Here is a 23,046-nt window from a genome sequence, read left to right as displayed (position 1 = left end):
TAAGATAATGGATGTGTCTTTTAGAGGTATATGCGAAAATAGCCTCTCGTAATCTCGTCGATTTATTACGGTTAGAGCTGATCCTGTATCTAGCTCCATTTTAACTGGGGACCCTGCTATTATGAGGGTAACCCAAATGGTCTGGTAATCTTCATTGGCAATTACATTATGTAATTTGAGAGAGCTTAGTCTCTTGTTCCCGGAGTCGCTATCGCTCTTCTGGTCTTTGGAGCTACTGTCCGTCATCATTTGTACCTTTCTGTGCTTTTCCTTATTGATTCTTTTCCCGTTAGTGGATTTTTTATTTTCAGATCGGCATACACGTGGAATGTGTCCCATCTTTCCGCATCGCCTGCATGCTTTTTCTTTGAACCAGCAATCCCTCTGGTCATGGTTGGATCTGCCGCAGCGATAACATCTCTTGAAACCCCGTGTCATTTCATGGGTGCCGAAGTTCTGTGGCCTTTGCTGTATCTTTGCCGCTCCTATTGCACTGAAAGCCTTGTCCAGTGCTAAATCTTTTCCAGAAGATACCTTTTTTTGTGTTTCTACACTTAGGGGATCGCAGATGAATTTGTCTTGCAGAGAATCTGCCAGTCCTGCCTCGAATTGGCAGTGTAGGGTATCAACAATCTCCTCAAAATTCTTGTCCATCGGTTCGGCTGGAGTGATTAAGTTGCGTAACAGCTTGTATGTTTCTGCGCCCATTAGATCCAGAAGCACTGAAGCTTTTTTTTCATCTTCTATTCCATTTGCGGTGCAAAACACCTCCACTCTTTCTACATATGTGGTCCAATCCTCTATCTTATCAAAAACATCAATATTGCCAAAGTTAGGCTCTGTTTCGTTATCAAAAGCATCAATATTGCCAGACTTAGGCATTTCAAAAAAAGATATGGCGCTTCCCGCGCTTTTTTTTTCTCTCTGTAGCAACGATATGGCGCTTCCTGCGCTTTCCCGCCGCTGCTACCGATAACAACGCTGTTTTACTGTGGTTTCCGTTTATTCACTGTTGGAGACTCGTTCCCGACGGAGGTCTAAACGCTGACCTGCTTGCCGCGCCGGCCGTCTCCCGAGTGCACCCTCCCAGTCCGTTATTGCTTGCCTCCGATTTCGTTGCCTGTCTCAGCTGTAGAGCCCGCCGCTGGAGCCCCAGCCTGACGCCCAGGAAGGATTAGCGCAGTACCTGCCACCAGCTTGGCCAGCTGGTGAAACCACAGTTTCTATTACTTCCTTGAGTCTTCTGGACGCTGGAGGAATTGATGTCCTTGAGGTGCTGCCGAATTGCAGGTAAGTCCGTTTCCACTTCGTCGCCACTGTAGTGTCCGTGTGTAGATAAAGACACTGAAGACAGGAGTTGGTTCATAGGTATTTACTAAGCAAGTCTGGGGGGGGTTCCAAAGGATATACACAATACACAGGCTTATATAGCCCAAGTGGCAATTACCGGCATTACGCACACCTGGGGCTCTTAAAGACACATACACCACAATTGCTCTTAAAGGCACATACACCACAAGGCCGTCCTCATGGTTTTCATACAGACCCCAGCATCTGCAATATTTGACCCCTTGTGACCCCACCTCATTGTTCTTTGATGTAATGTTTCCCTGACTGACCTGTTTGGACACCATTCACACCTTTGACTGCTGTGATTATCTCTCTGCCGAGGTGTGATAAATGGCAGTTGGAAAGGTTACCTGTAAACATCTGACATGATTCTCTGACTATATAAGCGGTGTCTTTATGCATTTCTCCACTTCACCTGAAGAAGGAGCAGCGCTCCGAAAGCTTGTGATTTCAAATAAAGCTGTTGGACTATAACCTGGTGTTGTGTGACTTCTTACATTAGACAAATGGGGATGGATTTCTGTACTGTGTACACAAGCAAGAACCAGTGTTTGGCACAGACATTTCTTCAAAAATAATTTTCCCCACCATTAAGACGATACAGTCAGAAAATGTGAAAGGAACTCCAAACATCCGGTTCTGTTGTACATAACAAGAATTAGGAGCAGGAGTACGTCATACGGCCCCTCAAGCCTGCTCCACCATTCAGTAAGATTATGACTGATCTTCAACCTTCCCGCCCGATCCCCATATCCCTTGATTCATACAAAATACATACTTTGGTTCTGTCTTCACAAAGGAGGACACAAATAACTTCCCAGAGATGTCAATAAATATAGGGTCTAATGAGAGGGAGGAACTGAATGAAATCAGTGTTTGTAGGGAAATGGTGTTAGGGAAATTGACGAGATTGAAGGCCGATAAATCCCCAGAGCCTGATAATCTACATCCTAGGGTACTTAAGGAAGTGGCCCTAGAAATAGTAGATGCATTGCTGGTCATCTTCCAAAATTCTACAGACTCTGGCACAGTTCCCATGGATTGGAGGGTAGCTAATGTTACCCCACTATTTAAAAAAGGTGGTAGAGAGAAAACAGGGAATTATAGACCGGTAAGCCTGACATTGGTAGTGGGGAAAATGCTAGAGTATAGTATTTAAAAGATGTAATAGCAGAGCACTTGGAAAACAGTGACAGGATCGGACAAAGTCAACATGGATTTACAAAAGGTAAATTGTGCTTGACTAATCTACTGTAATTTTTTGAGAATGTAACTGGTAGAATAGGGAGAATAGATAAGGGAGTGGATGTGGTGTATTTGGACTTTCAGAAGGCTTTCGATAAGGTCCTGCATAAGAGATTAGCGTGCAAAGTTAAAGTACATGGGATTGAGAGTACGGTACTGACTTGGATAGAGAACTGGTTGGCAGACAGGAAGCAAAGAGTTGGAATAAATGGATCTTTTTCCGAGTGGCAGGCAGTGACTAGTGGGGTACCGCAGGGATCGGTGCTAGGACCCCAGCTATTCACAATATATATTAATGATCTAGACGAGGGAACTCGATGTAATACCTCCAAGTTTGCAGACGACACATAGCTGGGTGGGCGTGTGCCATGAGGAGGATGCAGAGAAACTCCAGTTTGATTTGGACAGGTTGGGTGATTATACTGCATCTGCCATGCATCTGCTCAATGTGGATAAATGCGAGGTTATCCACTTTGGTGGCAAAAACAGGAAGACAGATTATCAGAACGGCAATAGATTGGGAGAAGGGGAAGTGCAACGAGACCTGGGTGTCCTTGTGCACCAGTCGCTGAAGGCAAGCATGCAGGTGCAGCAGGCGGTTAAGGAGGCAAATGGTATGTTGGCCTTCATAGCGAGAGGATTTGAATACAGCAGCAAGGATGTCTTGCTGCAGTTGTACAGGGCCTTGGTGAGACCACACCTTGAGTATTGTATACAGTTTTGGTCGCCTTATCTGAGGAAGGGTGTTCTTGCCATGGAGGGAGTGCAGCAAAGATTCACCAGACTGATACCTGGGATGGCAGGAATGACGTATGAGGAGAGATTGGGTCGATTGGGCTTATATTCGCTGGAGTTTAGAAGAATGAGAGGGGATCTCATTGAAACTTATAAAATTCTAACAGGACTAGACAGACTAGATGCAGGAAGGATGTTCCCGATGGCGGGGGAGTCCAGAACCAGGGGTCACAGTCTAAGGATAAGGGGTAAGCCATTTAGGACAGAGATGAGGAGGAATTTCTTCACCCAGAGAGTGGTGAACCTGTGGAATTCTCTACCACACAAGGCAGTTGAGGCCAATTCATTAAATATATTCAAGAAGGAGTTAGATATATTTCTTAAGGCTAAAGGGATCAAGGGATATGGGGAGAAAGCAGGGACAGGGTACTGAATTTGGATGATCAGCCATGATCTCATTGAATGGCGGAGCAGGCTCGAGGGGCTGAATGGCCTACTCCTGCTCCTATCTTCTATGTTTCTATGATTCCCCTAGAGTCCAAAAATCTATCTATCTCAGCCTTGAATAAAGTCAACAATTCAACATCCGCAGACCTTTCGGGTAGAGAATTCCAAGGATTCACAACCCTCCGAGTGAAAAAATTCCCCTCATCTCAGTCTTAAATGGCCGACACCTTATCCTGAGTCTATGCCCCCTAGTTCTAGATTCTCCAGCCAGGGGAAACAACTTCTCAGCGTCTACCCTGTCAATCCCCCGTAGAATCTTAAAATGTTTTAATGAGTTCCCCCCCTCATTCTTCTAAACTCCAGATAGTATAGGCCCATTCTACACAATCTCTCATCATAGGACAGTCCTGTCCTCTCATCCCAGGAATCAATCTAGTGAACCTTTGTTGCACCGCCTCTAAGGCGAGTATATCCTTCCTCAAATAAGGAGACCAAAACTGTGCACAGTACTCCAGCTATGGTCTCACCAAAGCCCTGTACAATTTTAGCAAGACTTCTTTACTCTTGTATTCCAACCCCCTTGCAATAAAGGCCAACATGCCATTTGCCTTCCTAATTGTTTGCTGTACCTGCATGTTAACTTTGTTTTCTGTACGAGGAATTATTCACACATACCTTTTGTATATTTAAGTACTGTCTGAATTAGTGGTGACTGTTGCCTTCCAGCCCCACTTTTTTCTAAAAATATTTCTAGTGTTGAGGTAGCCTTAAATTCAATGGGTTAACTGTTGAGACAGTCCATTCATGAAAGAAGCTATTAACAGCTGTTCAAACTAGTCTCAGTTACATATAAGTAAATGGACAGATGGACAAGGGCATTTATAGAAACAAGTTCTCCTAAGCTACACTAGAAAGTAAAGACAAGTTTTTGATCTTCACAGTTGGTTCTAGGCTTGTTTGTTTGCTTCAATCCACAACTCCCTGTACCAAAATAAATAGCTCCTGAATGCTGGTGGCAATGATCATCCAACTACTACTGATCGAAGACAGAAAGGGAACATTTCCAAAAGTGAACTGGTTTTTGTAAGCATTTTTTTCCCCCCATTCAGACACCAAGTTATGTACAGAGATCCCTCCCCAACCGCGGGGGATACGTCCCTGAAAACCCCCACGGTTAGTAAAACCGCGGTTGGCAAATCCAGTATAAACACAATAAAAAAGATAAAAAGCATATAAATAGCATAAAAATCATGTTTTTTACATTATTCCTAAATTAAAAACCGCGGATACGCGAATTTCACTGCCGCGGTTGACAAAAATAGTCGCAAAGTGGAAACCGTGGATACGTGAAATCCGCGTTTGGCAAAACCGCGGTTGGGGCGGGATTCCTGTACAAAGATGAGAGAATGGGAAATACTGGTATTCAGAGGGACCTGGGTGTCCTTGTACACAAATCACAGAAAGTTAACATGCAGGTACAGCAAGCAATTAGAAAAGCAAAGGGTATGTTATACGTTAATGCCTTTGTAATAAAGTCTAAGAGTAAAGAAGTCTTACTGCAATTATATAATGCCTTGGTGAGGCCACATCTGGAGTACTGTGTAGTTTTGAGCTCCTTACCTAAGGAAAGATATACTTACCATAGAGGGAGTGCAATGAAGGTTCACTAGACTGGTTCCTAGGATGAGGGGATTGTCCCACAAGGAGAAATTGAGTAGACTAGGCCTATATTCCCTAGAGTTTAGAGGAATGAGAGGTGATCTCATTGAAACACACAAAATTCTTAAGGGTAGATACCGAGAGGTTGTTTCCCCTGGCTGGAGAGCCTAGCACTAGGGGTCAGTGTCTCAGAATAAGGGGTCGGCCATTTAGGGTTTTGAATCTTTGGAATTCTCTACCTCAGAGGACTGTGGAGGCTCAGTCATTGAGTATATTCAAGACAGAGAGCGATAGATTTTTGGATACTAAGGAAATTGAGGGATATGGGGATAGGGTGGAAAAATGGAGTTGAGGTAGAACATCAGCTATGATCATATTGAATGGCAGAGTAGGCTCAAAGGGCCGAATGGCCTAATCCTGCTCCTATTTCTTATGTTCTTGTGTTCTTAAAGAATCCAAGGAAATAGAAGCACTGGAGAAAGTGCAACAAAGATTTGCAAGGATGATACCAGAAATGAGAGGGTACAACCATCAGGAAAGACTGAACGGGTTGGGACTCTTCTTTAGAAAAAAAGACTGAGGTGACCCGATAGAGGTCTTTAAAATTCTGAAGGGGTTTGATAGGAGTGTGCGCAACTCGCTGCCACATGAAGTGGTTGAGGCAAATAGCATAGATACATTTAAGGGGAAGCTAGATGAGTACATGGGGGAGAAAGGAATAGAAGGATATGGTGAGATGAAGCAAGCTGGGAGGAAGCTTGTGTGGAGCATAAACACCTGCATAGACTTGTTGGGCCGAATGGCCCGTTTCTGTGCTGTAAATCCTATGTATGTAATTATTGAGTCATTAGCAATCGCATACAACCTCCTAATTGCAGATGACACCATATGCTGCAGGTTCTACCCCCCACCCTCCTTATAATTGTTCTTTACATATCGTCTGACTCAGAGCTTCCCAGTCCATAAGGAACAATCCGCCTGCAGAGCAAACACAAGTCAATCTACCACTGACCCTTTTTCTGCTTGAGCTCTATCCACCAGCTCTCTACCATCCCAAGTATTAGGATATCGCTAACATTTTCTATGCCTCTTCATTATATTGGATTAGGTTGCGCTGTTCAACACGATGTAAATAGGCTCTCTAGAACTGCAGGAAACTTGAGAGCAATTCACTCTGGGTTCACCTTGCACAGTAACTGCATTCTATAATCGCAAAACATTGAACTGGAGCGTGACTTGAACCTCGAGGATACCAGGTTTTATTTCACTATGTATAACAAGGAATTTGCATGCCCTGCATACAGGTATCAGTGCCAGGATACTGCAGGGTTGTTTTTTTTTTTTTGCAGGTCACAGTAACACAACTACCTATAAATTGGGTGGTTAGTAATTCTGAGATTGCTAGAAAGATATACTGCTGATAAATATTTTAGTCAACTGACAATAATAGCACTCAGAACTGCTTGCTTACAAGTGAGATTTATACTATCTGGAATTTCTAGGAAGAACCTATGAATGCTGACAGAACTATTTAAGGATTGAGGGAACTTTTAAAACTAGCAAAATCTCTTTGCAAATCTAAACAAGCTTGATAAAATAAATCTATAAATCATTAAACAGTCTGTTCTGACTAGAAATAAAATAGATCAATGGATCGTGCCTGTGTATTTCTAGACGCTTGAATTTCTGCTGCCATTTTATATGCAAGTATTTTTACTAATTTCCACGTGATCTAAGCTTTCTATTTCTGCAATTTTTGTTTGTGGTTGAATGCACAACAGGAAATTAACAGGGGTGTGAAGCAGCTTAAATATTTTGGAGCTTTGTTTAACATAGCTCCATTCCTCCTCGGTCAGATTCAGAGATTTAACAGAACAACACCTGTCCCAAATCTGAACACCCTGGCACTCGTGGTGTTTCTCACTCCCTCCGAGCGCAGGCCCCCCCTCCCAGTTTTTATCTTTTGCAGCCAGAAATGTTAATTGTGTGTTCAGAGTGCAAGATAAAAACCTTGAAAATTATGAAGGGTTTTAATAGAGAAACAAGTTCCAGTGCCAGAAGGGTCGGTAACCAGAGGACACAGATTGGTAATCAGAAAAAGAGTCAGAGGTGAGAGGAGGAGAATTTATTTTATGCAGCAAGTTATTATGATGTGGAATACACTGCCTGAAAGGGTGGTGGAAGCAGATTAAACAGCAACTTTCAAAAGGGAACTGGATATACACTTAAAAAGGAAAAATTTGCAGGGCCATGGGGGGATAAAAGCAGGGGAGTGGGACTAATTGGATAGCTCTTTTAAAAGAGCCAGCACAGACATGATGGGCTGAATGACCTCCTTCTGTGCTGTATTATTCTATGATTCTAAAGGTCAGATTTCCAGCCTACAGCAAGATTTTTTTTTATTTTTTTTTAAAGTATGATGAATTACATATTGAAAATTATAGCAGACTACAATAGTAACTTTGAATTGCCTTAAAGACGCCAAGGATAATAGTTAAAACTTGCAAAATCTCTCCAATTTTGGGAAAGGGTAGCCAAGAGACCAATTCATTGCTTACCAAAAGATCTATCAACTTACAGGAAACTTTCGATTAACCGGCCCCTAAATAACCGGAAATGTCAGTTAACCGGCAAAATTCAGGAGTCGGTTTCAGCTAACTTTTATAACTTTTATTACTTGCACAGCAACAAATTGAGGAAGGCAAGGGTTTGGCTGCAGCTGTTGCTAAGCTACAGAGATGCTTGCAACTTGTGGACGTTCTTCTGAAGAGCAACAGGGTTTGTTGCTTTATACGGAGCTCTAAGGTCCGTATCTTTCACTACAGCGTTCGGTTATCCGGAATTGTTGCTGAACCGGCACCACGTCGGCCCCGTCCGTGCCGGATACCAGAAAGTTTCCTGTATTTGAGCCTGCTTTCTAACCAACTCCTGTGATTAAAGCCAAATTCCTCATACTTTCCTTCAATCTACAGGAATATTTCTCAATTATGTGAATTTCCAATAGCACCAAAACAATAAGTTCCTTGTCTGTAAACACCCATGTTCATATATGATTCTCTCATTTGGTTTATGTGAAGTGCTTAGGAGCTTTGATAACATTTGATAATGATAGGCACTCTAATTCTTGGATAAAGATGATATTACAAATTAACTGATAGCAGTCGGCATCACACATTTTAGTAGTTGAATACAAACAAGAAAAAGAAATCCAGAGCCATCAGTACAGTATTGATAACCAACACATTCTGCAATTTACCCCAGCCTAACTCCTGGAAACATTTCTGATCCTTCACTTATTGCATATATTTAGGGCCAGAATACTTGAACTCTTCAACACCCTCATTAGGGCAGTCTTGGAGGACAGATTGCAGACAGTCCATTGGCTCAACAAAATTGCACGATCGTTGCAATGTATTGCACCAAGAGCGGCAGATTTGTCCTTTTAATCACTGAAGAATCCTACTTGCATATTGTACATAAATATTGTTATTCTAGGAATGTGCAAGGCAAATTAGAATTCTAATTTTAGCTTAAACATACTTATAAAAACATTGAATTGCAAGTCAAAAAACTCACCATTATGCGCAACTGATGTCTACTGAACCATTCAGGTCTGAAATGAAAAACTTCAGACGTTATAAATTCTATTATTAGAAATGATCAGATTGCTCTCAAAATCTAATTGGTCAAAGGTTACCGGATTATGGCAGGGACGATAAATTGATCACACCCATGGTGAGAAAAGGACTATCTAATCTAGAGGCTTTTGACAAACTGGTAGCAGAAAAGACAACACGAGAATACAAGGCCTGGGACATTGGCCTGGCTTTTCTCTGTTCGGGTGGTGACAAACCTGCTGCTTGTTTCTAGCATTTTCCGTTTTATTTTTAATTTGACATCTTTTTGTTGTTTTATGCCTATTCACTGTCTCACTGAAATGATCTTTGTACACTATTCACCAGTTTTTACCTCTTTCCAGCTTTTTTAAAAAATGTTGACACCGGCCAATCAACCCATTAACTACTTCCTGACATCTACCTGTTGATCTCCCACCACCTTTGTTTTGTTTAGTCCTATTAAGAGGATCTCATCTTTCAGTTTTGACAAAAGGTCCACACCCAAAATGTTAACTTTTAAAAAAAGAAATTCAGATGCTATCTGACTTGTGTACTTTTGGTATTCCTTTTTTTAAACTTTAGATTTTCAGTATTTGTAGGTTTTTTCCCCCTTTTTCTTAAAGGCCTTGTTCAAGATTTTGTTATAAATTCTCAATGACGTCAGAGGTACATGGTACAAGCCCAATTTGTAAAACCTGCCCCATACACCGAAAGGGATGCCATACACCTGGTAAAATGCAAAGTGAGAGAGATGCAGGAAGCTGGATTGTGGTTCAGTTACTGTACAGAATAGTACATGCACTAGATGGGTACTAGGCATTACAAACACATTTGTAGAGAACAGGCTTTTGATATGCTACATGTACCATACAGTAAATCATCACCTTAGTTAGACTGGCAATTTTAAGTTTAAATATCTGAGGGGAAAGGATCAGAAAAAGCTAGATGCAAAATAAGTTGATACCTCATGTTTCAGGAGCTGATCATGTGACATTGATTTCATGACACCACAGGGCAACAGAAATTGTAAAATGTCTTGGAGGCAGTTTTGGCAGTGAAGATGTGGGAGGTTCTATTTGAGGTTAAAGGAGATAACGAGGCAAGAACATGAACATATGAAGGACAACAAAGCATGAAGCCACTGGCAGCAAAAGATGGGACCTGCTACTTAGACTTGAGAGCAACAAGAAACCGTGCCTTTGAACAACTGAAACAAATGAGATTTTCATTGCCTCCTTGCTGTGATGGAGATCAAGGGGCAATGATTCTGTTACTGCACAGGGAGGACTGCAGGCTATGAGCAATAGGGATGTCATTTTAACAGTGTGAAAGTATTCGAGTGTATATTTTAAAAACTAAAAAAGTATATTTCTGACAAACTTCATAATTTTATAGTTCATAAATGAAGCTTTTGTGGAATTAAGCATACCCCAATATATACACTCACATTTAAACTGCTAGCTTGGACGTATTAATTAATATCAGAAGATTAAAAAGTCAAAACTAAAATAAGTAGTATGGCAATGTATAGGAACTACAACCCAATGTAGGAACATGCAAACTGCAAAAATAACAATGTGCATGCCAGAAACACTAATTTAGGAAGATGCTAGTTGTGCACACTGTATGGCACCTATTATTCGATATAATTTTTTTTGTGCCAATATTCTCTCCTCTTTAACCTAAGCTGCTGTCACTATGCAAACTTTCACAGGCTCCAGCAGCCCTCTGATACCATGCCCAAGTGGCCATTCTCCATACGTGTGGCTAGACGTGAATGTTGACAGGATATTCGCCTGTGATGAGATCATGTGGGCCAGATCCAGCCTTCACACAATACCAATGCATGTGCGCTTTCTAGCAGGTGTCTACATTGGAGCAAATGGATTTCAATGTAGGCAACTGTGAGGTCATCCAATTTGGACCTAAAAAGGATAGAACAGAGTACTTTCTAAATGGTGAAAAGCTAGAAACAGTGCAGGTCCAGAGACTTGGGGGGGCATCCAGGTAAATGGATTAAAATGTCATGAACAGGTACAGAGAATAATCAAAAAGGCTAATGGAATGCTAGCCTTTATATCTAGAGGACTAGAATACAAGGGGGCAGAAGTTATGCTACAGCTGTACAAAACCCTGGTTAGACCACTGTAGTGTATGTGCTTTAAGTCAGAACTACTTTTTACAGCTCCTGTATACTGTAGTACCGGCAGTGACCACACCGGTATATAAGCTGTACGCATGCCTCTGTACCCCAGTCTAGAGATTACCCTCCTCCAGTAAAGACCTGTTATTTGTTTATGTACAGCATCCGTGTAATTATTTATCCACTGAACCACGGATCTAACAGTGGCGACGAGTGTCGATGCGAATCTACCTGCAACATAAAACAAAACAAAAAGTCGAGTCCAGGAACACGGGCGTCGACCGCGAGCAACCGCCCAGCAGTCAGGCAGAGATCCAACTTCGCTGGGGAGGCTGTGGAGAGCCGGGCTTGGTTCCCCAGCCACAATGAGCAGTAAGAGACCGACGACAGGTCCAGAGCAGACCCTTCCCGAGCAGCGGCGGCTGGAGCCGACCGACGGCAGAGAGATAGAGCCGAGCAGCGTCGACGGGGTAAGAAAGAGGGTGAAGAGAGCAGGGCGCAGCCGGGGGTTGATCACCGAGCGGCGTCGAGGAAAAATACTGCAAACCGGAGAGAGGGTAAGAAACAGCCGGGTTCTACACTGAGCGGCGTCGACAAATATCAAGAGAAGAACGCGCAGAGCAGCGCCAGGGATCACGGGCTGATCAGGGTCCGCAGGGCGAAGCAAGGGGAAACGCCATTGAGCCGCGGAGAAGCAGGGAGAGCGCGGGAGATGCCATTGAGCCACGGAGAAGCAGGGAGAGCGCGGGAGACGCCATTGAGCCGCGGAGAAGCAGGGAGAGCGCGGGAGACGCCATTGAGCCGCGGAGAAGGAAGAGCGCAGGAGACGCCATTTGGCGAAGCCGCAGCAGAAAAGACGGGCGAGCGCGGGAAGGAAGGAAAGCGCGGGAGACGCCATTTTGTGCCAGCGGAGAAGAAGGGGAAGCGCGGGAGGCGCCATTGGTGATAGTTAACGCATAACCAAGGATGCCGAAGAGTGGCAGTATCTCTACGTTCAACAATGAAGTCGAAGATTGGGCGACATATGTGGAACGTATTGAGGTGTACTGCAGGGCGAATGAAGTGCCAGATGCTAATAAAGCACTGGTTCTGTTAAATTCCATGGGTGCAAAAACTTATGGGTTACTGCGAAATTTAATAACCCGAGAGAAGCCGGTAAACAAGAATTTTGAAAGCATAGTAGAAATCCTACAGGACCACTTAAACCCCACACCGCTGCTGATGGCAGAATGATTTAAGTTCCATAAAAGGAACCAACACAAAGACGAAAGCAATGCTGAGTACCTAACGGAACTGCGCAAGCTATCGAAATACTGCCAGTTTGGAGCGGGACTAGCAGACACGTTAAGGGACAAGTTTGTGTGTGGGCTACAAAGTGAAGGAACCCAGAAACGGCTTCTATCAGAAAAGGACCTTACGCTGGACAAAGCTTTCAGTATGGCAGTATCACACGAAGCAGCCGCAAGGGGCGCTGCAGAGATACAACGGAGACCGCAAGAATATGGCACCAACGAAATGACCTATGGAACAGGGAAGTGCTATCGCTGCGGCAGAACAACACATGACCAGAAAGATTGTTGGTTCAAGGACCAAGTGTGCAGACAGTGTGGGAAAGCAGGACACATAGCAAGAGTCTGCAGGTCTGGGAAGAAAACCAACAGTAAGAAATCTCCACAGGAGAAGTACAAAAAGGTGTACCAGGTGATGGACAGTGGTTCAGACAAACAGAAAAGTGACACAGACTCCGGAAGCAAGGAGCTGGGTTGTCTGAAACTACATAATGTAACCGAAATGGAGGATCACCAGACTATCTGGGTTACACTCAAGATAGACGGAGTCCAAGTGGAAATGGAATTGGACACAGGGTCAGCTCTAACAGTCATAAATCAAAGAGACTACAAGCGGCTATTTTCACACATACCCTTGAAAGCTACAGAGATTGTCTTGAAGACGTATACGGGGCAAAAAGTCTACCCCAAAGGAAAAATAAGGGTGAAAGTGACATGTAAAGGTCAGGAAATACCTAAAATGGATATATATGTATTGCCAAATGGAGGACCACCACTGCTAGGACGTGAATGGATCCGGAAGATACATTTAGATTGGCATTCCATACAGGCACTGAAGGTGGAGGCCAAAAAGGATGACGACGTCACACCTGGACGACTGTCAAAAATGCTAACTGACGCAAAAGAAGTGTTCCAGGAGGGACTAGGAACACTAAAAGGAACAGCAACAATTAAAATAGAGGATAATGCAAGCCCAAAGTTTCTGAAGGCCAGACCAGTGCCTTATGCGATCAGACCAGCGGTTATAGCAGAGCTGGAAGGGTTGGAACGTTCAGGAGTACTGTCCAAAGTGGACTGGAGCGAGTGGGCTACACCCATCGTTCCTGTAATGAAGAGGTCGTTGAGTAATACACCTGGGGAACCAAAGAAGGTCCGCATCTGTGGGGATTTTAAGGTGACAGTGAACCCAGTCCTTCTCACGGTGCAATATCCGCTTCCACGAATTGAGGATATTTTCGCCTCGCTATCTGGTGGTAAACGCTTCACCAAAATTGATCTAGCCCAGGCGTACTTGCAAATGGAGGTAGAAGAAGCTTCGAAACATTACCTTATGATCAACACCCATAAAGGTCTCTATCAATACAACCGGCTGGTGTTTGGAGTAGCCTCGGCTCCAGCTATCTGGCAAAGGGCGATGGATCAGGTCCTGCAAGGGATTCCAGGGACCCAGTGTTATTTGGACGGCATCTTGGTCACGGGCAAAAATGACGGTGATCACCTCGCTAACTTGGAGAAGGTGCTCGCCAGATTAAAGGAATATGGGCTACGAGCTAATCGCCACAAGTGCGAGTTTTTCCAGAAACAGATCTCGTATTGCGGCCACGTCATCGATGAAGAGGGGTTACATAAGTCCCCTGACAAGATTGAGGCAGTAGTCAAGGCTCCAGCACCGGAAGATGTGTCACAACTGAGGTCGTTCCTCGGGCTGGTAAACTATTACAAGTTCTTACCAAATTTGTCTACGGTATTATACCCGCTGAACACCCTACTGCAAACAGGGGTACCAAGGAAGGGGGATGACGAACGTAGACGAGCTTTCCAGAAGTGTAAAGAATTGATCACATCAAAAGAGGTGTTGGCCCATTTCAACCCAGCACTACCAATTCATTTGGCATGTGATGCATCACCCTACGGCATTGGAGCAGTGCTGTCGCACAAATTCCCAGACGGGTTGGAGAGGCCAGTAGCCTTTGCATCTCGGTCACTAACCTCAGCCGAGCGCAACTACGCCCAGATTGACAGGGAGGCCCCTCAGCCTAGTATGGGGAGTAAAAAAATTCAACCGCTATCTGCATGGACAGAAGTTCACCTTGCTGACTGACCACCAACCACTTCTCTCCATCTTTAATCTTAAGAAGGGCGTGCCAGTAATGACTGCACAGCGGTTACAAAGATGGTCCCTGTTTCTAGGGGCGAATCAATATGAAATAGAATATAAAGGCACGAGACAGCATGGGAACGCTGATGGGCTATCGCGCCTGCCACTGCCTACTGTGGAGGAAGCACCAGCAGTGGACTCTATCGAGATATTTTATTCGTCGATAATTGAACGATTGCCAGTAACAAACGCAGATATAGAGGAGGCCCGCAATGATCCGACGCCGTCACGGGTATATGAATTGATGGTGAGGGGATGGCCAACACATGGCGACTCACTGTTGCCAGCAGTCTCATCCAGAAGAGAACAGCTGTCAGTATGCCAGGGGACAGTGATGTGTGGATCCCGAGTGGTGATTCCGCCCAAGTTAAGGGAGAGAGTGCTAAATGAGCTACATGAAGGTCATCTGGGGGGAGTGAAAATGAAAAGCCTAGCTAGGGCTTATGTGTGGTGGCCGGGAATCGATCAACAAATCGAAGACCTAACTAAGAGCTGCTTAGGATGCCAGAAGGTCCAAAATGCACCACCACATGCCCCTCTACACCCATGGGAGTGGCCCTCCTCTCCATGGCAACGGGTGCACATTGAGTCCATGAATGGACCAGCGAAATCAATGTTCTTAATAGCAGTGGATGCTCATTCAAAGTGGCCTGAGGTGATAAAGATGTCTTCAACCACTACAGAGAAAACGATTGCAGTCCTACAGACCATATTTGCCAGAGCAGATCTGCTCTGATAATGGACCACAGTTTGTGTCCGACGAGTTCCAAAAATTCATGAAAAGGAATGGGGTAAGGCATTACACATCCGCCCCGTATCATCCAGCCACCAATGGATTGGCTGAGAAGTTCGTACAAACCTTTAAGAAGGCGATAAAGGCCATGTGCGACGAGGAAATTCCACTACAGCATAAGATGGACAATTTCTTATTAGCCTACCGAAACGCGACACATGCAGTTACCAACCAGACCCCGGCCATGATGTTCTTTAATCGAAGGTTGAGATCTCGTCTGGACTTGCTCAGACCAAATGTGCGAAGAAATGTTGAGGACAAACAATTCCAGCACATCAACAAGAAGCCGACAAGGAGCTTCAATGTAGGGCAACCAGTCTTGGCCCGGGACTATCGAACAGAGAAGTGGCAACCCGGAACGATATGTACAAGGCAGGGGCCATTAATGTACACAGTGGATGTCGGGGAGAACATTGTGAGACGCCACGTCGATCAGATCTTAGCATCACAGGAATGAGTCAACCCCATGTCTCGAGTACCTGGGGATGAACCCGACATACCGGTAGCATCTACTTCAGACCCAGTAGCAGTGGAACCCGATGAACTACCTGATGAAAGGGGGGTCAGAATCGCCTCTGCACCAAGAACGAGAACCTCCGGAAAGGCGCTATCCCGAAAGGGTCAGGAAGCCGCCCCAAAGACTGAATCTATAAATGGACTTTTGTTATTGAATGTACATGTAAAAATTTAATTGTTATTTGAATATTAAGGGGATATTATTAATCTAAAAAGGGAGGAGTTGTAGTGTATGTGCTTTAAGTCAGAACTACTTTCTACAATACAATACAATACAAATCGCTTTATTGGCATGATAAGGTACATCTTATGTTGCCAAAGCATCAAAATATATTTATGGTTGAACACATAAACGCGGTTCCATTCATAGTGTATAAACAGGTATATCCCTGAGTTTATAAATATATTTTCGCCTTGTTTATATATACTCTTGTCTTAGTTTACTGGTTGTCCCTCTGTTCATGGCAAGCTGTAACATAGTGTGCCGCCAGTGTTACACAGCTCCTGTAGTACCGGCAGTGACCACACCGGTATATAAGCTGTGCGCATGCCTCTGTACCCCAGTCTAGAGATTACCCTCCTCCAGTAAAGACCTGTTATTTGTTTACGTACAGCATCCGTGTAATTATTTATCCACTGAACCACGGATCTAACAACCACACCTGGAGTACTGTGAGCAATTCTGGGCACCACACCTTAGGAAGGATATATTTGCCTTGGAGGGAGTGCAGCGTAGATTTACCAGAATGATACCTTGACTCCGAGGGTTAAATTACAAGTGATTACACAAATTAGGGTTGTATTCCCTGGCATTTTGAAGGTTATGGATGACTTGATCGAAGTTTCAAGGTATTAAGGGGAACAGATAGTGTAAATAGAAACAATTTCTGCTGGTTGGGGAGTCTAGGACTAGGGGAGCATAGTCTAAAAATTAGAGCCAGACCTTACAGGAATGAAATTAGGAAATACTTCTACACACAAAGGGTGTTAGAAGTTTGGAGCTCTCTTCTGCAAATGGAATATAGGGTCGATTGTTAATTTTTAAATCGGAGATCAATAGATTTCTGTTAACCAAAGGTACTAAGGGATATGTGCCAAATGCGGGTATATGTCGTTAGGTCGCAGATCAGCCATGATCTCATCGAATGCCGGAACAGACTCGAAGACTAAATGGTCTACTCCTGTTCCTATGATAATTTTAAATTCCCATCTGCATTTTCAAATCCTCCATGGCCTCACCCTTCCCAATCTGTAATCTCCTCCAGCCCTACAACCCTCCAAGAACTATGCATTCCTCCTAATCTGGCTACTTATGCATCTTCAACTTCCTTCACCTCACCATTGCTGGCCGTGCCTTCAGCCATCTACACCCCAAGCTCTGGAATTCCCTCCCCACCTCTCCTACTTTAAGACGCTCCTTAAAACCTACCTCTTTGACCAAGCTTTTAGTCACCTGTCTTAATGTCTCCTTCTTTGGCTCAGTGTCAATTTTTGTCTGATTACACTCCTTTGAAGTGCCTTGGGGTGTTTTACTGCATTAAAGAGGCTATATAAATGCAAATTTTTGTTGTTGAGTTATTGGACGAGGGCAGCCTGGCTCATTTTCCTCATTTACCCAGGAGCACCAAGGTCAATTGTAGCACTCTTGTCACTACCTAGACTGAAATCAGCTAACCTAGCACAAACTGGGCACTGAACCTGGTGGCTTAGTGCTACAATGAACAATGCCTATATCCACCAGCTCATTAGGGAACCCTCATTTTTTTTTTAAATCACATTGTGCCGTGCCAATTAAAGTTACTCAAATCTCACCAAATCTGATTTTGTATTGGAGGATTTGGCATTGTTGACTGGGTCAGACTATAAAAGCGTACTGGTCCTCAGTGCTTTCGTGGCCTATAAACATATGTTGGAGTAACAAATGAAATGCTGGCTGTTGGAAATGCTCCAGAGTTTAGCTGACAAAAAACAAATACATAAAGTAGGTTAACAGCAAATTATATGGAGGAAACCCAAGTGAAGAGAACGAGAAGAGAAAAAGCTTGCATTTATGTAGCGCCTTTTATGACCTCATGACGTCTCATGGCGCTTCACAGCCAATGAAGTACTTTTGAAGTGTAGTCACTATTACATTGTAGGGAATCAGGGGCTAGCTGTCGCAGTGTGACTCGGGGGGGGGGGGGGGGGGGGAGGGGGAAAGACTGGATACACTTTTGAGAGGGTATATACAAAACAATATTTGTACATTTTGGGAACAGTTTTAACTATTGAAAGTTTGTTCTTTTATTAGTTAAATACATTTTAATATAAATAGCAAGAATCCGCACTCTGAAGAATTGTTTCCATCCATATTCGTGGCACCGACGAGGATTTTTGTTTGTTTTTAATAGTGGCAGCAGAGATTAAACTAGAAAATCAGATTATAAGTGCTAAATGTAATTCAAAATATTTAGATAACTGAAAAAAATCACTCATACTTGGAACAAATTATCTATCCTAGACATTGCGTAACATTTCCCATACTATATTAAAGTACAGAACATTCCTAATACTGTATTAGTAAGTAACTGGTTAGTTAGTTTGTAAAAACATTTTCTTTCGTTTAGAACTTATACCAACTGCATATAATACTGGCCAATTGCAAAATCATTTTTCTATGGCCCAATGAACACCAACTCAATTTAATCACAAACCCATCACACTCAACAATGCATTTCATACAAAAAGTAGGAAGCCAAAATGTTATGCTGTCTCTGGGTGAAAGCCGACAGTCAATGGACTAGCAGTGGTCCTCAGCACATCTGCTATTCCACGCCCCTCTGGCCCCAATTCACAGCTTGCTCAGCTCTGGGATGTTGCTGTAGTTGGTGCCCATAAAAGGGGAAAAAAAAAAAAGTGTACCAAAATGGTTGCAAGAGCACGTCACCCCTTGGACTATAGCAGTGACCACAAAATCAGCGGCCACCTTTGGACATCAGTGACGTCTCCTGAGTCGTGCATACTGCTGCGGATCAATCTATGCCTGGGTGGTTTGACATGTCTGAATTCCATGTTTGATCAGATATGCATTTATCTGGGGCTGATAGTCAAACCATTTTAAATGTACACATACCAGTGAATCTAAGAGAACTAAGATAAAGGGTGACAAAGGATTACAGATAGTGGATGGGGAGAGGCCTATAACATCACAAACTAGATGATAATTTGAAGTACTACCAAGTAACTGAAAATTTTTAATATTTCATGCTTTCTTATATCTTAAGGTAAAGCTGAAAGAGATAGTACTTTATTGAAGTTATGTAGCACAGTGTCTTGTTGACTAGCTGATTACTCAATGCCAAGGCAGAGAGTTAGATAAATGGAAAATATTTCTGCGCGATTTATTTTAACTGGTCAAATCTGACGGCTGCTTTGCCAAAATGGCAAATATTGCCAATATGCTGTTTTTTCCTACAATTTTTTTTTTAAATTATTCATTCATGGGATGTAGGCACTACTGGCAATGCCAGCATTTATTGCCCATCCCTAATTGCCCTCAAGGTGGTGTTGGGGTGAGCCACCTTCTTGAACCGCTGCAGTCTATGAGGTGAAGTACTCACACAGTGCCGTTAGGGAGTTCCAGGATTTTGACCCAGCAACGATGAAGGAACGGTGATATATTTCCAAGTCAGGATGGTGTGCGACTTGGAGGTGGTGGTGTTCCCATGCGCCTGCTGCCCTTGTCTTCCTAGGTGGTAGAGGTTGCGGGTTTGGGAGGTGCTGTCGAAGAAGCCTTGGCGAGTTTCTGCAGTGCATTTTGTAGATGGTACACACTGCAGCCACAGCGCGCTGGTGGTGGAGGGAGTGACTGTTTAAGGTGGTGGATGGGGTGCCAATCAAGCGAACTGCTTTGCCTTGGATGGTGTCGAGTTTGTGTGTTATTGGAGCTGCACTCATCCAGGCAAGTGGAGAGTATTCTATCATACTCCTGACTTGTGCCTTGTAGATGGTGGAAAGGCTTTGGGGAATCAGGTGGTGAGTCACTCCTCGCAGAATACCCAGCCTTTGACCTGCTCTTGTAGCCACAATGTGTGTGTGTGGCTGGTCCAGTTGAATTTCTGGTCGATGGTGATCCCCCAGGATGTTGATGGTGGGGGATTTGGTGATGGTAATCCTGTTGAATGTCAAGGGGCGATGGCGTGACTCTCTTTTGTCGGAGATGGTCACTGCCTGGCATTTGTGTGGTGCGAATGTTACTTGCCACTTATCAGCCCAAGCCTGAATATTGTCCAGGTCTTGCAGGCATGGACTGCTTCATTATCTGAGGAGTTGCAAATGGAACTGAACGCTGTACACAACAGCAAACATCCCATTTCAGACTTTATGATGGAAGGAAGGTCATTGATGAAGCAGCTGAAGATGGTTGGGCCTAGGACATTGCCCTGAGGAACTCCTGAAGCGATGTCCTGGGGCTGAGATAATTGGCCTCCAAACAACCACAACCATTTTCCTTTGTGCTAGGTGTGATGCCAGCCAGTGGAGAGTTTTCCCCCAATTCCCATTGACTTCAGTTTTACAAGGGCTCCTTGATGCCATACTTGGTCAAATGCTGCCTTGATGTCAAGGGCAGTCATAGAGTCATAGAGTAATACAGCACGGATAGAGGCCCTTCGGCCCATCGTGTCCGCGCCGGCCATCAAGCCCTGTCTAATCTAATCCCATATTCCAGCATTTGGTCCGTAGCCTTGTATGCTATGGCATTTCAAGTGCTCATCCAAATGCTTCTTAAATGTTGTGAGGGTTTCTGCCTCCACAACCCTTCCGGGCAGTGAGTTCCAGACTCCAACCACCCTCTGGGTGGAAAAAGTTCTTTCTCAAATCCCCTCTAAACCTCCCACCCTTTACCTTGAATCTATGCCCCCTAGTTATTGACCCCTCTACTAAGGGAAAAAGCTCCTCAGCATCCATCCTATCTATGCCCCTCATAATTTTGTACACCTCAATCATGTCCCCCCTCAGCCTCCTCTGCTCCAAGGAAAACAAACCCAATCTGCCCAGTCTCTCTTCATAGCTGAAGCGCTCCAGCCCTGGTAACATCCTGGTGAACCTCCTCTGCACCCTCTCTAACGCGATCACATCCTTCCTGTAGTGTGGCGACCAGAACTGCACACAGTATTCCAGCTGTGGCCTAACCAGCGTTTTATACAGCTCCATCATAACCTCCCTGCTCTTATATTCAATGCCTCAGCTAATGAAGGCAAGTATTCCATATGCCTTTTTTTAACCACCTTATCCACCTGTTCCGCCGCCTTCAGGGATCTGTGTACTTGCACACCCAGATCCCTCTGACCCTCCGTCTTGCCTAGGGTCTTTCCATTCATTGTGTATTCCCTTGCCTTGTTAGTCCCCCCAAAGTGCATCACCTCGCACTTTTCCGGGTTAAATTCCATTTGCCACTGTTCCGCCCATCTGACCAACCCATCTATATCGTCCTGCAGACTGAGGCTACCCTCCTCGCTATTTACCACCCTACCAATTTTTGTATCATCCGCGAACTTACTGATCATACCTTTTACATTCATATCCAAGTCATTAATGTAGACCACAAACAGCAAGGGACCCAGCACCGATCCCTGTGGTACCCCACTGGCCACAGGCTTCCAGTCACAAAAACAACCTTCGACCATCACCCTCTGCCTTCTGCCACTAAGCCAGTTCTGTATCCAATGTGCCAAGGCACCCTGGATTCCATGGGCTCTTACCTTCTTGACCAGTCTCCTGTGCGGGACTTTATCGAAGGCCTTACTGAAATCCATGTATACCACATCCACTGCATTACCCTCATCCACACACCTAGTCACCCCCTCAAAAAATTCAATCAAATTAGTCAGACATGATCTTCCCTTGACAAAGCCATGTTGGCTATCCCTGATTAATCCTTGCCTCTCCAAGTGGAGACAAATTTTGTCCCTCGGAATTTTTTCCAATAATTTTCCTACCACTGATGTTAGGCTCACTGGCCTGTAGTTCCCCGGTTTTTCCCTACTACCCTTCTTGAATAATGGTACTACATTAGCGGTTCTCCAGTCCTCTGGCACATCCCCTGCGGCCAGAGAGGTCCTGAATATATGTTAGAGCCCCCGCAATCTCTTCCTTTGCTTCACACAGCAGCCTGGGATACATTTCATCCGGGCCTGGGAATTTATCCATTTTTAGGCCAGCTAAAACCGCCAATACCTCCTCCCTCTCGATGTTAATATGTTCGAGCATATCACAGTCCCCCCGCGCTATTTCTATGTCTACATCGTCCTTCTCCATAGTGAAAACAGATGCAAAAAATTCATTTAGAACCCCTCCTACATCCTCCGGCTCCACACAGATTGCCACTTTTGTCCCTAATCAGCCCTATTTTTTCCCTAGTTATCCTCTTACCCTTAATATACTTATAAAACATCTTAGTATTTTCCTTTATTTTGTTCGCCAGTGTTATTTCATGGCCCCTCCTTGATCTCCTAATTTCTTTTTTAAGTATCCCCCTGCACTTTTTGTACTCCTCTAGGGCTTCCTCCGTCTTTAGCCTTTTGTATCGACCAAAAGCCCTCCTTTTTTTCCTAATCCATTCTCGTATATCCCGACATCCAATTTCCTAATCCATTCTCGTATATCCCCTGACATCCAAGGTTCCCTGTGGTTTTTGGAACCACTCGACAATTACGGGAACATGTTGCCATTGTATGATCTCAATCTCCCTTCTGAAAGCCTCCCATTGCTCCGATGCGGATTTTCCTACAAGTAGCTGATCCCAGTCCATTTTGGCCAGATCCTGCCTTATCCTATTAAAATCGGCCTTCCCCCAATTTAGAACCTTTATTTCCGGCCCATCCCTGTCCTTTTCCATGACCACCTTAAATCTTACCATATTATGGTCACTGTCACCAAAGTGCTCACCTACTAGCACTTTTTCCACTTGGCCGGCCACATTCCCTAGAATTAGGTCCACTTTTGGAATTCAGCTCTTTTGTCCATGTTTGGAACAAGGCTGTAATGAGGTCTAGATCAGCATGGTTCTGACAGAACCCAAACTGAGCAGGTTATTGATGAGTAAGTGTTACTTG

At 44.2% G+C, this 23,046-nt stretch overlaps 1 protein-coding gene across 3 annotated transcripts in view; it reads right to left on the bottom strand.

Annotated features, from left to right (window-relative positions):
• Window positions 1–23,046, bottom strand: part of rnf38 (ring finger protein 38) — a 271,228-nt gene that overhangs the window by 236,620 nt on the left and 11,562 nt on the right. Inside the window, exon 1 of one of the 3 annotated variants that reach the window (XM_085983725.1) lies at window positions 19,552–20,809. The exons of the other annotated variants lie outside the window; for them this stretch is intronic. Coding sequence (XP_085839851.1) covers window positions 19,552–19,915 — 364 coding nt within the window. The 5' untranslated portion in view covers window positions 19,916–20,809. Of the gene's footprint in view, window positions 1–19,551; window positions 20,810–23,046 lie in introns of those variants that run through there. 3 annotated transcript variants of the gene reach the window in all.

The sequence above is a fragment of the Somniosus microcephalus genome, chromosome 1 (assembly GCF_052327205.1).
Source record: "Somniosus microcephalus isolate GS21.2 chromosome 1, FLI_Smic_1.0, whole genome shotgun sequence".
Classification (NCBI taxonomy): Eukaryota; Metazoa; Chordata; class Chondrichthyes; order Squaliformes; family Somniosidae; genus Somniosus; species Somniosus microcephalus.
The sequence above is the reverse complement of the archived record's forward strand: the minus strand, read 5'-3'. Positions and strand labels throughout refer to the sequence as shown.